This window comes from Haliotis rufescens, unplaced genomic scaffold, assembly GCF_023055435.1.
Source record: "Haliotis rufescens isolate VD_foot unplaced genomic scaffold, xgHalRufe1.0.p SCAF_4, whole genome shotgun sequence".
In the NCBI taxonomy this organism is placed as follows: Eukaryota; Metazoa; Mollusca; class Gastropoda; order Lepetellida; family Haliotidae; genus Haliotis; species Haliotis rufescens.
Window position 1 is genome coordinate 48,822,542 of NW_025964112.1, and position 16,896 is coordinate 48,839,437.

A 16,896-nucleotide genomic window follows, 5' to 3' on the forward strand; every position below is an offset into this window, starting at 1 on the left:
TGTTTTCCACAATACAGGGGGCACGGGTGACCCAGCCGTCTAAGACGCAGTCATTGCATTCGCATTGTTGTTACCTTGCCTAGCGCTCGGCATTAAGGACTTGACGGCTCGGAGACAGGAAACTGTGTCTGAGTGGGGCATTCATGATAAACTGAGGCATGGTTTTTCAGTGAGATAGCACTATAAAATCGGACTAGCGTGTGTGTGTGTGTGTGTGTGTGTCTGTGTGTGCGTGCGTGCGCACACACACATGACCCGTGAAGATCCGGGGTAGAATAGGTCTTCAGCAACCCATGCTTGCCGTAAAAGGCGACTAACGGGATCGGATGGTCAGGCTCGCTGACTTGTTTGATGCATGTCATCGATCCCAATTGCGTGGATTGATGCTCATGATATCAATCACTGGATTGTAGACTCGGTTATTTACAGACCGCCGTCATATCGCTGAAATATTTCTGAGTGCGGCGTTAAACAACAAACAAACACACACACATACGAAATTGGCCTCATTTTGAAGCTAGACCGCCTCCGTGGTCTAATGGTAGAGCGTCCGCCCGGAGAGCGGAAGGTCCGGGGTTCGATCCCCAGCCGCGTCATACCAAAAGACGTTAAAAAAAGGTACTTGTTGTTACCCTGTTTGGCGCTCGGCATTAAGGGGCTAAAACAAGGACTGGTCGGCTCGGAGTCAGTATACTGTGTCTGAGTGGGGTATTCATGTTTAACTGCGGCATGGTATCTCAGTGTGCTAGCCCTATAAATCGTCATCAGTCCGGACTAGTACAAGCAGCCACACACAAACACATACACGTGCATGCACGTCGCCTTATAAGTGCATTAATCTTCGACGCGACGTTAAACCCCATTTCACCTCACCTCACCTCATTTTGAAGCTATCGGTTCCAAATTAAAATAAGAGGTATTTACTCTACAGTGGGACTACATCCAATTTCAACACATCTCCCAAAAATACGACTGATACCTGATTATATAGGAATGGGACAATGTATGTTCATCAAGACGGCCTCGAGGTCAAGGTTATATCCAAGCTCCTTCCCAGCGCGTGACACCTTCGTTACACTCTCGAGCTATCTATCGCTGTGAGGAGCTTGGGTTATACAATGACGCGAAGATTCAGCGGAAACAACCGAAAGGGTGATCAAGTACAACTGACAATTGCCATTTACTATATACACAATATGTCATTACATTATCAAATTCGGTTTCTGAATATCAGTAAAAGTAGGTAATTGTAAACTAAAAAAATGTCAGATAATACTACTAGATCTACTCAAAAACGTTAAGAACCACCCGATTCGTTCATATTACTATAGTTAATATGTCATGCCATTAATAAACCTACTGTTTATGAAACTTGATGTAGTCCCACTGTAGAGTAGACAACTCTTATTTTAATTTGCGCTTCAAAATGAGGCCAATTTCGTAAGGAAGTAATTCCAAAATAATTAATCAAATAATAGTAATATGTAAGAATCGGGTAGTCATTCACATTTTTTAGTATATAAATTCGGGATACGTTTTTCTTAAATTGCTATTTTCGATGGAAATACACAGTTAGTTAGTGTGGTTTAATTATTGTTCAAGTGTTGACAAGGTCGTTCGTATAATAATTAGAGTGAGTGAGTGAGTATGGTTTAACGCCGCTTTTAGCAATATTCCAGCAATATCACAACGGGGGTCACCAGAAATGGGCTTCACACATTGTACCCATGTCAGGAATCGAACCCGGGTCTTCGGCGTGACGAGCGAACGCTTTAACCACTAGGCTACCCGACCGCCCCTATAATAATTAGAACTGTATGATGTATCCACACCCAGCATTAGAAAATCATCAAAGCAGTTTTTTCAATAATTCCAAATGTTCCAATCAGCACCCATTCAAATCTCGCAACGACTCGGTACAAACGTATCAGGCCCTACTCTACAGCATCACTGGGACCACAATACAGACAGCTCGCCATCATCAACCTCTGAGACATCAATGTAGTGTCAGGCAGGAAGCAGGCTCCCCAAACACATCTCTGTTTCCTTGGTCAATTATCTTAATAAAAATATAATACTCCCCACGTGTTGAATCGCACACCCATCTACTCCAAGACCAGGTAGCAAGAGTCTTCAAATCCCCCACCGCCCCAACTGTTTGAACGCCCGAGTCCCGCTCCACCCACTTGATCCATCTGACCCTACTGTCCCCAGTAAGCCTGCGAAGACCTGGGCCATCCTGCTAGTGTTTCTACATTAATAATCTAGCCTTGACAAAGCCGACAGTGTATTAGCCCTACAGTAATGATCTGAGGGTAAATACTGAGCCTAGCAAGGGCTTCACAGGAGGGGCTTCAAACAGTTGGTCTACAGCGGTCTATGGCAATCTTCATAGCAAGGGACAATCATATCCGGTAGAGAATTACCGAGATATTCAACTGCATGGGGATAAAAATATTGTCGATTTGGGTCGGATTGTTTAATGTGAGAATAGATAGCAGGCGTTTGAAATCGTGTTATGCAGATTGTGTGTGTTTTCGTTTTATTAAATCCGAGTTTCGAGTCTAATTCTTGTGAAAACACAGGCGTGAAAATCATAAGGGGAAATGGCTCATCCTTGACACGGGCGTCTGGTCCCCATGTCTGTCGGTCACGGCAAGGCGGTAGCATTGTCGCGTACGTGACATTTAGAGGTTAGACTTTGTATAAAGCGTTTGTTAATAAAGGTTCATTTCAAAAAGAAATCAGCGAGTGAATCGTGTTTTATGCCTTAGGCAGAAAAAACTATACAGCTACACCCCGGCGGCCTGTAATCGCTGTCTGGACAGGTAAAGCAGTGGTTGACAGCATGAGCATCGACTACGCCATCGGGGTACGTGATACTAGTACACAATATGTCATATTTTGTGGCCATCCGATCCCCGACGGCCTGTAATCGTTGTCTGGACAGGTAAAGCAGTGGTTGACAGCATGAGCATCGACTACGCCATCGGGGTACGTCATACACAATATGTCATATTTTGTGGCAACCCGATCCCCGTTGGCCTGTAATCGCTGTCTGGACAGGTAAAGCAGTGGTTGACAGCATGAGCATCGACTACGCCATCGGGGTACGTGATACTAGTACACAATATGTCATATTTTGTGGCCATCCGATCCCCGACGGCCTGTAATCGTTGTCTGGACAGGTAAAGCAGTGGTTGACAGCATGAGCATCGACTACGCCATCGGGGTACGTCATACACAATATGTCATATTTTGTGGCAACCCGATCCCCGACGGCCTGTAATCGCTGTCTGGACAGGTAAAGCAGTGGTTGACAGCATGAGCATCGACTACGCCATCGGGGTACGTGATACACAATATGTCATATTTTGTGGCCATCCGATCCCCGACGGCCTGTAATCGTTGTCTGGACAGGTAAAGCAGTGGTTGACAGCATGAGCATCGACTACGCCATCGGGGTACGTGATACACAATATGTCATATTTTGTGGCAACCCGATGCCCGACGGCCTGTAATCGCTGTCTGGACAGGTAAAGCAGTGGTTGACAGCATGAGCATCGACTACGACATCGGGGTACGTCATACACAATATGTCATATTTTGTGGCCACCCGATCCTCATTTCAAACGATCTTTACGACCTGGGGAGAGAGAGTGAGTTAAAATTGCAGCCATGTCGCCGTGAGGCCTGAAGATATTCTCTTGTTTTTGATGAGCGTAAGTATTCATTGTCACATCAGCAAATACTGTGGTATCCGTCAAGGGGGTAGCCCAGTGGATAACGTGTTCGCTCATCACGCCGAAGCCCTGGGATCGATTCCCAACATGGATACAATGTGCCAAGCCCGCAGTTCGCCTCCTCTACTGTTATATGGTTGCAATCTGCTTAAGGAACATGACTCTACTCACTCCAATGATACCGACCCGGCGTTTAGTAGTGGTTATTCCAGGCCCGGCCTTTATTTTTTGTTGCCGGTAGGGCGGTCGGGTAGCCTAGTGGTTAAAGCGTTCGCTCGTCACGCTGAAGACCCGGGTTCGATTCCCGACATGGGAACAATGTGTGAAGCCTATTTCTGGTGTCCCCCGCCGTGATATTGCTGGAATATTGCTAAACGCGGCGTTAAACCATACTCACTCATTTGTTGCCGGTATTTAGGGACTATACATAAGGTGATTATCTGAGTTTGACCGATGTCCCACGCTGTCGTTTTTGCTAAACGTGGCGTTAATCCATACTCACTCACTGTGTACTTGTCCTGGCATGTATTAGCGACAAGAGCCCCTATTCGTTTTGACCTGGAGTCTATTGGACGGTCGGTGTCTATTTAAGGCCTGGTGCGTGTCTTTTGGTAGTCCGGCGTCTATTTATGGTCATGTAGTGTCTATTGGTTGTCTGGTAGTGTCTATTGGTGGTCCGGCGTCTGTTGGAAGTCCGGCGTCTATTGATGGCCGTGTAGTGTCTTTTGGTGGTTCTGCGTCTATTGGTAGTCCGGCGTCTATTGTAAGTCCGGCGTCTATTTATGGTCATGTAGTGTCTATTGGTTGTCTGGTAGTGTCTATTGGTGGTCCGGCGTCTATTGGAAGTCCGGCGTCTATTTATGGTCATGTAGTGTCTATTGGTTGTCTGGTAGTGTCTATTGGTGGTCCGGCGTATGTTGGAAGTCCGGCGTCTATTTATGGTCATGTAGTGTCTATTGGTTGTCTGGTAGTGTCTGTTGGTGGTCCGTCTTCTGTTGGAAGTCCGGCGTCTATTGATGGTGTCTATTGGTTGTCTGGTAGTGTCTATTGGTAGTCCGGCGTCTATTGGAAGTCCGGCGTCTATTGATGGTCATGTAGTGTCTATTGGTTGTCTGGTAGTGGCTATTGGTGGTCCGGCGTCTGTTGGAAGTCCGGCGTCTATTGATGGTCATGTAGTGTCTATTGGTTGTCTGGTAGTGTCCGGCGTCTGTTGGTGGTCCGGCGTCTGTTGGTGGTCCGGCTTCTGTTGGTGGTCCGGCGTCTATTGGTCGTCCGGCATCTTTTGGGGGTCCGGCGTCTCTTGGGGGTCCGGCGTCTATGTCAATTTGGAGGTCAGGCCGCGGTCCATTGGAGATCCGTTGTTTATTTCTGTCTGCTGGATTCTTGGCGTCTATATTGTGCCCAGGCGTCTATTTGTAGTCCGGGTTTTTTAGGGACCCGGCGTCTGTTGGAGACGCGGTGTCTATTGTAGGAAATAGGAAAGTATTGTATAGATCAACTGAGATATAAGTGTATCCCGGGTACATAAGGGCGATCATTCATTGGAAAAGAACCGCTAGTTTTTGTCGTTGTGACAACAACTTCACCATGATTGTCTTGTTAATAACACATCTGGACGTTCTGATAATGGGGGAAAGACTTCAATCCATGCTAGATTTGAGGTTATCAACATTTTAATTCAGAAACTGCCTAATTCATGCCTTCAAAATCCCAGATGGATTTTTGTTTGCCATTTCGCCATTCTTGGAACAAGTATCGCGTGGACAGAATATTTTACGGACACTTCACTATTTTTCATCAAGACCCACAGTGTTGTAATGAGTGAGTGAGTTTAATTAAAGTCACGTCGGCAATATTTCAGCCATAATGTGACTTGAACAAGTTATACAATAGGTATAAAAACTGTCTACGAGGGACAGTATAAAAACCAGCAATATATCACAGATTGACCCAAAACTAGTTGTAGAACACTAAAGATTTCTGATTATTAAGGTACGACACAATATAAAAATGGGGCTATAGATCGCCAGCAACAAGGGTAAGATCACCATACTGGGGACCAAGGGGACTTACGGTACCTCTGCTACCTGCATGGTTCCCCAGCAGGATTTACACTTCCCCGAGTTACTGGTGATTATTGCGAGTTTAGTCAGATATTAAAAGTTAACAAATATTCTGCAGTTAAAATAGAGGTAGATATAAATATACTTTAGTTGCGGTAACCGTATTTCTGTGCTGCTCCCTATAAAGTAAAAAACAATAATTTGATTTTGACATGTCACCACTGTGGCGCCCAGTAGTGACAAGTCAATATCAATATCGTAAATACTATATGGATCAGCACAGAGATACGGGATATAGGCATAAGGTCTGAGGCACAATGTCTGGGTCCTCGTTGTCAATGCCGCCTTGAAAACCATAACACACACACAACACACACACAACACACACACACACACACACACACACACACACACACACACACACACACTTTTGAAAACCAAATGTAGTATGGTGTAGACATTGAGAGAGGATATTGTTATTGGACCCAAACCCTTTAAAAATGCTGCATCCGACCTTGCGTACCTTCGCATTAAATTCCACATTCCGACGAAAACATTTTTTATATCTTTCCACTGTCCGCGCCAACGTTATTCATATTAAGGGTTTTACGAGCGCTACAGACAGATCTCAGACACCACAGCTGAATCAGAAATAATAACAAAACATTAACTTGGTCAAGCGAGAGACCAAATACCTATGTATGGTCTCTGGTCAAGCAGTTTAGACAGTATACCCTTACCCTCTTAGAACTTAGACTGAGAACAACACAACAGAATGCCAAATGGGAATGGATATTTGATATGTTTATTTGTCTACAAAAGGACAACCCTCCGATAAAACATTATCAACATACATATATATATATATATGAAAGACAGACTTGTAATCATCTTACACACAAAAGGATATATACCAGGATATGATACCCCTTAGAATAAAACTATTTGTCAGCTCTATCAAATAACGCATTTCTTTTTCTTCACGGAAATATTTGCTGTATGGAAATGTTATATTTCAGACTTAAACTTGAAGAAATAACACAAATAACCATATATAGGTTTTGCACTTACGTATGGTGGGACAGCAGACTAATTACAGTCTTGAAGTTTGTTGCAATGGGTTCTGGAGTATAAACATTTTTTTTTCTAAATAAAAATCACGTCACAGTTTCCTGTAAACACAAATTTCTCTTTCATCTTTCTCAGCATGTTTTGATAAAGAATCTGTCTCTTACAAAAAAAAGGTGCCATTTCCCTTTCCTGAGGTTAAACTACGTCATAATTGTGAGCAATAAAACACAGATGCCTTAAAACAAAATGGACAGTTTCCTGTTAATAAAACTGTGTGCATGTGTGGATGCAAAACATGAATTGACTGTAATTGAAAAGGAATATTAACATTTCTGTTTACAAGAAATATATCTCTCATATTCACACATAACATGGCGGTCTTCTGAAGACAATTCATATCTTGTTTTTTAACATCTTAGAGGGAACAATTATCATTTACAGAAATGAAAGGTTAGCCTCTCAACCATAAAGTCAACTGCTTGCATAATGTCTATGAAATCATAATGTGAAGACAGTATAGCATAATTATGCATAAGTGTACACATTCATATTAATTGCGAACACAAAGTTCGAATCAACATGTACAGATAGTCAGAGGAGTTGAAACAGTGTAGCTTTTGATCCTTATACATACAGATTCTCATTGCCATTTATTTTGTAGTACATGTATCCCAAACTAGTCAATTGCAATTATTTCTCAAATTAAATTATCCTACCAATATTCCAATAATTTTGCCATTTGATTAAATAAAAAAACATGCCTCATTAGATATTAAAATATTTTTGTGACATTTTTCAATTGAATTATTATATTTTGACCATTTGCTTTTTTGGACATGAAACACATCAGTTTCTAAGTTTACCCCTATCTGGAATTACACAGGGGAGAAGTAACCAGTTACGTACTGCAGAATCAAGATAATCTAAAAAGTGTAAAATCTCACTGGAACAGGGAATATTTTGTCTGTTTTCTTGCCTATCTAAATGAAGGAATATTTTGTCTGCACACCCAGTTATGTTATACTAACTCCTGACTTCAATGTATAACACTGAAACACTGAAACCCCTCATCCATTGATGCACATCACTAATGTGTGCGCACACTGAGTTCCATAAGCTTCATGATATCACCTTCCACAAACTGCTTCCCAGCTCTCTGTTAACAATTATTAACATTGAGACAGATTCTGATGCTATTGTCATTAATCTATTTTTAGTAAATACTTGTGTTGGGAATGCTCTTTGCACAACACCCCTTTGTTTTAACAGTGCAAGGCAAAAAAAAGGATATTTTTAAACATGTATCTAAATTTGAAAAATATAAATATTCCTTTAACTCTGATCAAGAATATCTTAAACTTTAAAAATTTAGTTAACAAACTGTAGTAAACTGTTCCTCATCACCATAGGCATGTATGCTGCTTTAAAAGACTGAAATTAAATTTTGTTCATATTCACAGAATAAAAATGATGACATCACTCCATCCTATAATATCAGTGTTAAAATACATCTCTTGTAAACATCAAATAGGGTATACATCTTTTGTTATAAATGTTAAAAACATCAATAAATGAAATATCATGTATGTTAATAAACATGAGCTTCCAAACAAAAGGGAAATATTTGGAAACTCTGTCCCCATTCACAGAGACTTAACGTAAGATCTCACAAAAATCTTGATAGATTGTTATATATCTTCACTATCTGTCGTTAAAGTTAATGCACGTCACAGTTCAGGTAGTTCATAGTACCTCCAGCCATTGTTACACACCATTAAGACATATTGTGTCACACATATATCAATAATCTTGTTATCTATTGATAAAAGTACACAAATCTAAAAAGACAAATTTAATAATATGAGATCCTGGATTTCCGGATTTCCAATTTGTTAAGACCTGTGGAATTATTGAGACATTTTGGATTACGGAGGCGAGAACTAGCATTCATTACACAGAAGGCAACGACTAAGAGCCTGGAATTATTTGTCCTGGTATATTGCTTACAAATTGCCAAACATTTTCAAGGTAAGATTTTCATGGATAATTACAACAGTAAAACTTGGACACAGCAAACTCCAAGGAACCCTGAAATCAGTTATCTGAACTGAGGTCGAAGGTTAGAAGGATAAGTCAACAAAACACAAAGTGAACACTGTTATACAGTTAGTGAAACATCTATACAATCAACCTCCGAAAGTGACAGACACTTACAGAATCAAACTAACAGAGCATGGTTCAACCTTTGATACTTGAATACATGCAATTAAAGACATGAACTAAACACACAAAACAATGGGACTTGCCACATTGTTGGGCTGAGTGATTCATAACCTTCACTGGTATACCACAATGTAAGTAAGAACATGAAATACTTAATACGTAATATAATATATGAATAATACGTCTTAATAATCTGGAAAGTGGACAGCCCCAAATTGGATGATCGCTTTATAACATACAACTAAAAAAAAGCATGACAGATTACTAAAATGAAAGAATCATGTGGTCCTTTATTTCTTTAGAGTAGTATAAGCACCCACAGCGATATTTGCTAATATATTGGATAGTGAACAATCCCAATTAGCACCCCTTCCGATTGATCAGTGTACACAAGACTTATTTATTCGTGTATAGTACGCACTCATGTGTTATATGCATCCTTAATTATAAGGGCAATTAAATTCTGGAAAATATATCTGTCATGTATGATACTTTTCTTTTGTATCATTTCAGGCTGTCAGCAAAAACCACCACATTTACGATCTTTCAACTCTTTTTTCTCACCAAAATTATATTCAAATAAGGGTCCCCTTTTTCTAATTTTGAGAACGCCCCGGGCGCTTATTACGTCGAATAAGGTATATGAAATTTTTCAGTCCCACTATGTGGTGTTGTCTTGAACTAACATGAACCCTGCTTTTGACTGCTTTATCCTGAAGAAAGCATTTGTTCCATAAACACAGGCTCCAGAATGGGGGTTCATATACTAAAGTGCATATTTCACAACAACAAAAGTATATCCAAATTTTGATATAATTAATCCTAAATAGTTTATTTTGATCCGACGAGACAGAGACCATATCGGTATATGGAATCTGGACGAGTGTATCACAAAAGATTTGTCATGGTTTGATATATGTCGTTCAACCCTACTACATTGAACAAAACGTAACGGTACAGTGTTGAGGTATGACATTGTACAGATTATGCAAACATCTGCCTATCATCAGGAACACAAACTTGCATGAGGAGATACATTGTGTTATACGAACTAGGGACTACGGCATCTATCTGTCAGATGGGTGACAGACATATTCTTCCAGTGCGTGCAGTCCTTTGACTGATAGTTCTACTAAAGAACCAGAAACAATATAAATGGAATTAACAAGACTAGATATATATTTCAATTGTTTGTAAAATCAATGAAATTAAAACTTCACTGGGTGTGTTGGACATATTGTGAAGTGAGAAGGGAGATTGCCATCTTCAAATGAGCCAAGGGACATAACTCTAACATGAATACTGGACTGACATATATTTCAGACCATCTATTGGTATATGGTCTTTGTGTAGAGGCCATAAAATTTTCGAGTCCCGTGATGGGATTCGAACCACGGACCTTCTGATCAGAGGTCGGATGCCTTGTCCACATGAACAAAGAGGTTAACCCCGTCAGCAAGTTGACAAGGTAAGGATGTCATCTGTGGGATGACTCCACGTCCTGCTACATACTCCCCCGTCAACAGAAGGCACGTCCCGGGCCGCATAGTTGGGTACTGAGGCTTATTTTTCTCAAATCTAATATGAACATGCTCAGCCCCATGTTGGGTGCCAATGTAGCGGCCATAAGATTTCCGAGTCCCATGATGGGATTCGAACCACGGACCTTCTGATCAGAGGTCGGACGCCTTGTCTACATGACCAAAGAGGTTAACCCCGTCAGCAAGCTGACAAGGTAAGGATGTCATCTGTGGGATGACTCCACGTCCTGCTACATTTGCATATACCTAAATGACATTGTTCACATGTTAGTGACTTTAATAGTGACAAGGTACTACACAGGACATTGAGTAACAAAGACAATGAGAATGCAATGGTCTTCATTTTAGACATGTATGCTCTTTATAACTGCCTGTCATTGATGTATCAAGGAAGGATTTGAATGATATGGACCAGTATTTTTTATGGTGGGATGGGTGTTCCAAAGGAGATACTTCAACACACATTGTATTGAAAACTTGAATTATATATATTGTTTAAAGTTTAAATTTGTTGTATTTTCAAAAACTAAACATTCTTGTTGCTCAGACCTTCTTTATAACTGCCTGTCATTGATGTATCAAGGAAGGATTTGAATGATAGGGACCAGTATTTCTTATGGTGGGATGGGTGTTCCAAAGGAGATACTTCAACACACAATGTATTCAAAACTTGAATTATTTATATTGTTTAAAGTTTAAATTTGTTGTATTTTCAAAAACTAAATATTCTTGTTGCAGAGACCTTCTGAAGTCAGTCTCAGATGTCACTGGTGGACGGATGACGGAAAGTTAAAAATGGACAAATATTTACTGATGGTCAGCCCCAAAACAATGCAGATGCAGGAGGGCATTCTCTTGGATGGAAGACCGCACACCTACTCACCCCAAAATAAATGTTCAGTCCCTTAGCTGAACAGAATTAATAGTAAATCCCTACTATTCACTTGAGTCATCAAGTGTTTGATTGGCATTAAGATTGGTGGAAAATGAAGACTTGAAAATGTTAGGAACAACAGAAGTTGTTATTCCATGTGAAAACAATAAAGTTGTTAGCCATTGACAAACAGTAAAGTTGTTATCCATGACAGTTTCATGTCTTCATTTAAGTTATAACGACAAAAGTTATGAAGTACTTGGTTCAATTTAAATCTGCAAAAGATTTTTCTCCTCAAATTGGAACATCAGGCTTTTAATGATGTTATCTTTCTAAATTTTAATTTTGTTTGTAATAAAGATAAGTGCAAACATGCAAGACAAAGGGACATTCAACGGTCATTCATTTGTTCTGTTAAAATTATGTTAAGTGTTGATAAAATGTAATCATATGTACATGCTATGCATGACAATATAACACTGACAACAATGTCATGTAATAGTGTCATGTAACAAAGTCCTGTAAGTGTCATGTAACAATGTCATGTGTCATGTAACTGTGTCATGTAAGTGTCAAGTAATAATGTCATGTGTCAAGTAATAATGTCATGTGTCATGCAACAATGTCATGTAAGTGTCATGTAACAAAGTCCTGTAACAATGATGTTAACAAAAACATCCTAACAAACATGTAAGCAATGGATACATTGTAATATAACGCCAGACACATGATATACGTTTATCGACATATTGCCTCTCTAGAATAATATTACCCAAAATATATCACTGTCACTATTTAAGAACGTTCATTTTTCCATTTTCTTGTCTCTAAAACGTTAAACTTTTAATTTTCAACAACACTTTGTACATGAGCACCAAATATTCTAAACTCTGCAAGTTCATTAAAACAGATATTACAACAAACACAATCATCAACATCAAACATACAAGCAAATGTATATAGTTTACAAGAAAATAGCTTCATCACAACCGTTGATATGTTTCATATTGGTATGAAAAACACCTAACTTCAACTGGAACACACTCACAACTGATATACAGATATATAACAGTGGGGTTAAGCACTAAAAGTTATATAACAAGCAAAACACTTTTAACATTCATAAGTAAAACTGTTGGAATGCTAGTAGTATCACAGACAATTGAGAAGTGTTTCACAAGCAACAAGCTACGTAACTAATCAAAATTCAATTGAAGCTGCCAATCCCAAATCCTAACAAGAAAATATTTACACTGAACCTTTGGAATTGATTTTCTGTTATTTGAAAGTGACATAATTACATGGTCAACACCCTGTCAACAATCTGTACATAACTACCTTTCCTCTCATTTACCAGCACAAAGGTTCTATTTTGACAAACCTGTCACAGCTTAGTAAATATGTTGCTGTGACCTATGACTGCATAACATCTATTCCTATTAAACCATATATGAATAAAATCTTTGGTGAAATAAAGAAATTTTAAAATCAAATTAAATGTGAGTTAAGAATTGACAATTAAGTTTAATCTCAAATCAACATTGTCACAGTGGTCATATATACTACTGAAAAGAAGTTAAAGAACACCTGATTCCTTCATACTACTATATTTAATCTGCCATGGCATATTGACTATAGTAATGTGAAGAATCATGTGCTCTCTAACTCGTTTTGAGCAGTATACATTTCTTATTGCATGTGACAATATTGTGCTGGTATACCTAACATCAAGATAGGAAATGTGCACAAATGACAATCAAATACATCTGTGAAACCCAGCTACATGAATATACACACTATTCAGAAATATTACAAGATTTGAAGGACATTTTTCCTCCTACAAATGTAAAATTCAAAACTATGAAACAACTGTGAAAAAACATGTGGATATTCTATTTTGAGAATATTTTGGCATTAGAATCACACACGATGTACATTTAAGCCAACTCTGTCGGTAGATTACATATTTCCTTTGCCTTGTTTTTCAGGATCTTCCAGGGTCAAACCCATAAAACTTTCTATTTCATCTCACAGATTCACTACAATACTCAATATTCACACAAGAATACCAAATCAAACTGTACAGGGTAATTACAAAATATTTCTAAATATATTACACCTTTTCAATATCAAAAACATTTAAAACATTTGAACACTACTGGCCAGTCACAGCCAATTGCCAAAATGCTGGGGACTGAACTTTCAACCAACATATCGACTCATTACTGAATGTGCAATGTCACCTTCTCACATATGCAGGATAATTCCTCTACAGCTAGTACTCAGAAAGAACATTATTAGCCATCCCAGCCATTTCACAGAGACAAGTCCTCCTTTAAACTTTGATTAACATTTGTTCATGAAAACTCAAGACAGGCAAACTGTAACATGTCATCCTGGAACCTTGTTCTACCCCAGATGCGCATCTGTGCAAAGTGGGATTTTCTGATCCAGTCTATCTGTCAGTTATTGGTGAGTAAAACAACACATCAAACACACAGCTCTGCTTCCTCCTCCTAGTAAAGCTGAATTGTCCTCCAACTTTGGTGAAAAGCGTAAAGACAATGTCCTCAATATTTGTAAAGAAACGAAGACGAAGTCATACTGAGATCAACATCCAGTGCAGAACAAACGTATGTCAGGGGAATGTATAAAGAGGACAACTGGACATCACTTTCAACATAGAACTCATCAATATTGTATATAAATCAAATAATTAATATTTTATGTTTTATTACCACAGGTAACCATCAAACCTACATGGACTATATAAACACTGTAGGTATCAACCTCATGTGATTAATGCTCTTTGTATTCAATACTTTGGGTGGCATTTTATTTGTGCTCACGTTGTTTCGACTGACAATATCTTTGATATAACTGAAGAACATAACTGCAGTTCTGTCATCAATTCATCAAATACCAACAGTAATTTTTATAGCATCACTGTCAATAAACACTGAAATCAATTTTGGTCAACATTCTCTTCAATCTCTGAGATTGAATGGTTATTTTTGTCATGTGTTAAGACATTGTGAGGGCCAAGAGCAAAAAACACAATATTTCTATATTTAACATGGACCATCATTTCAACACTATATATGGAGGCGCCATTCACATCTAGGTGAACAAGGGTCTGAGGTCATTAGATAAAAATAATACATACATACAAACACTTACACAGGTGCTATCACATTCTGGCATAAGAAGAAGCTCCATAGAGATGGGGTCCTATTCTTTGGATTCATATTTTAACTAAGAAATAATGTAAAATTACACACTAGATAACATCTAGTAAGTAAGGATAATTTCAGAATGTTTGTTCAAAAATAAACTGTTTGGCAAAAGGATGTAGTTGTTTCTGAAAACATGGACATTGTGAAGGCTTCCTGAAGCAAGCTGGATGTATTGGTTTCTGAAGACTGTTCACTGTAGATGTATTAGTTTCTGAAGACTGTTCACTGTAGATGTATTAGTTTCTGAAGACTGTTCACTGTAGATGTATTGGTTTCTGAAGACTGTTCACTGTAGATGTATTAGTTTCTGAGCTTCTTAGTTATAACCATTCCCCATTAGAGTCTTTTGCTGTTTTTTCTTTAAGACATGACGAAAGTCAACTTGAGAGGGTGAGGATTCTACAACCCTTCTGAGAGTTCCTTCCCCAACATCAATGTTTGTTTTCCGAAGTTTGGCTCGGATATCGGTAAGTGAAACTTGCTTTGCCACAAGCTGAGTATCATTTCCGATATGGTTGTCACTTTTTGACTTAGGCACATTTCTATCTTCAGATCTGAAAAACAAGAAGCAGAGCATATAGTTTCTGACATTTTTCTCTTAAAAAGATCATTCATAATTTCAAATTTGTCATTCAATTATCCACATTGCACATAAGATACAGAAACATCATTCACATTACTTTACCATCAGTACTTATAAGGAAATAATATGCGTTTTGAACACAAACTGTTTTTCACATAATTATGTTATCTAGATAAAATAGGTTTCTACATTTCAATCTAATGAATCAAATGAATATTGTAGTTTTACAAATATTCTTGATAACTCAAACAGTTCCAGAAACAAATATCTGTAACATCAAGGCTTCATACTAATACCCTGTCGTTAGTCACACAACTGCAAGACATTCACGGTCAGTTGAACACTTCGACTCAGTGTTTCAAACATTACATGCCACAAGACAGACATAAAACTGCTATCAGTGGAGTAGAACTATAATTAGCATGTGCATAAACCCCAATCAAAGCAAATATCCACGTGGGTATTCCAGTTTAGAATAGGTCCCCAGCAAACTAGCCATGCTGGCAACCAATCAGGTGGTCCGACTCAGTCACTTGGTTGACAGCATGTCATCGTATCCTGGCAGTGTGGATTACTGTTTTCCATATCAATCACTGGATTGTCTGGTAAAGACTTGATTGTTTTCAGGCCGCAGTCATATAGCAGGAATATTGCTGAGTGCGACATTATTTAAAACAAACAAACAAACATCGTGAAATGCCATTTTAATCAAATGTGTCGGTAAGTGGGATTGTGAGGTCATGTGGGAAGTCATCAAATGGATCATATATTATCATCATTGAAGTTAACATTAGAAAATCCAACAAATATCGTAAAAATGTTACTTTGCACAAAAGGAACTTTTAACACAGTATATACAAACATAGATGTATAGATATGAAATTTGATCTAACATGGAAACTTCTGGTAAGGTAAAATCTTAACACTTGAAATCCTTAAAACCCCTAGACATGTACGGAAGATGGTTTGAACCAGTTTCAGAGGGAAAGGATGGAAATGTGGAGAAACAGTAACATTATGACAGTGAGTTAAGTGTAAATAAACCTTGTGAGTGCAAACTTGTGCCTAAATGTTCAAGATTACCTGGTAACCATGGTTACAGATGAGTTATCCAAACACTGATAGAGATAATTAAATCAGTCAGTTTCTTTTAGAATGGATCGTTGTCTGTTTTATAAACAATATCAAGAGATAATGTCATCTAATCATGACCAATCAATATCTCTTTCAAACAGATTACAGAAAATAGTACTGGTATGTGAAGGTCCTGGTTGAATTGGTCTTCAGCAGCCCATAGCTGTCGTAAGAGGTGACTAACAGGATCAGGTGACTTGGTTGATGCATGTCATGGTAGAGAAAATTAATGCCTTTAATGTCAATCACTGGACTGAATAGTCCAGACTCGATTATTTACAGAGAGCTGTCATATAGCTGGAATATGGCTGAATGCGGCATTAAACAACAAACAAAACACATCTGTACTGCCTGACATTGCAAACTGCTTCTGTTAGAGACCACAACAAATTAGATCCCTGTTCATGCAGGGTCTTTTTCTCTTAAAA

General features: G+C 38.7%; 1 protein-coding gene across 19 annotated transcripts in view; it reads right to left on the reverse strand.

The window, feature by feature from the left end:
- Window positions 1-11,222: 11,222 nt before the first annotated feature.
- The window catches only part of LOC124151632 (myosin-IIIb-like), a 161,475-nt gene continuing 155,801 nt past the window's right edge, over window positions 11,223-16,896 (reverse strand). For 16 of the 19 annotated variants that reach the window (XM_048382170.1, XM_048382175.1, XM_048382174.1 and 13 more), the window contains one exon: window positions 11,223-15,305. In XM_048382170.1, the coding sequence (XP_048238127.1) occupies window positions 15,068-15,305 (238 nt within the window). In that variant the 3' untranslated portion in view covers window positions 11,223-15,067. The remainder of the gene's footprint in view (window positions 15,306-16,896) is intronic. The other 3 variants (XR_007218105.1, XM_048382173.1, XM_048382172.1) reach the window with 3 other exon arrangements.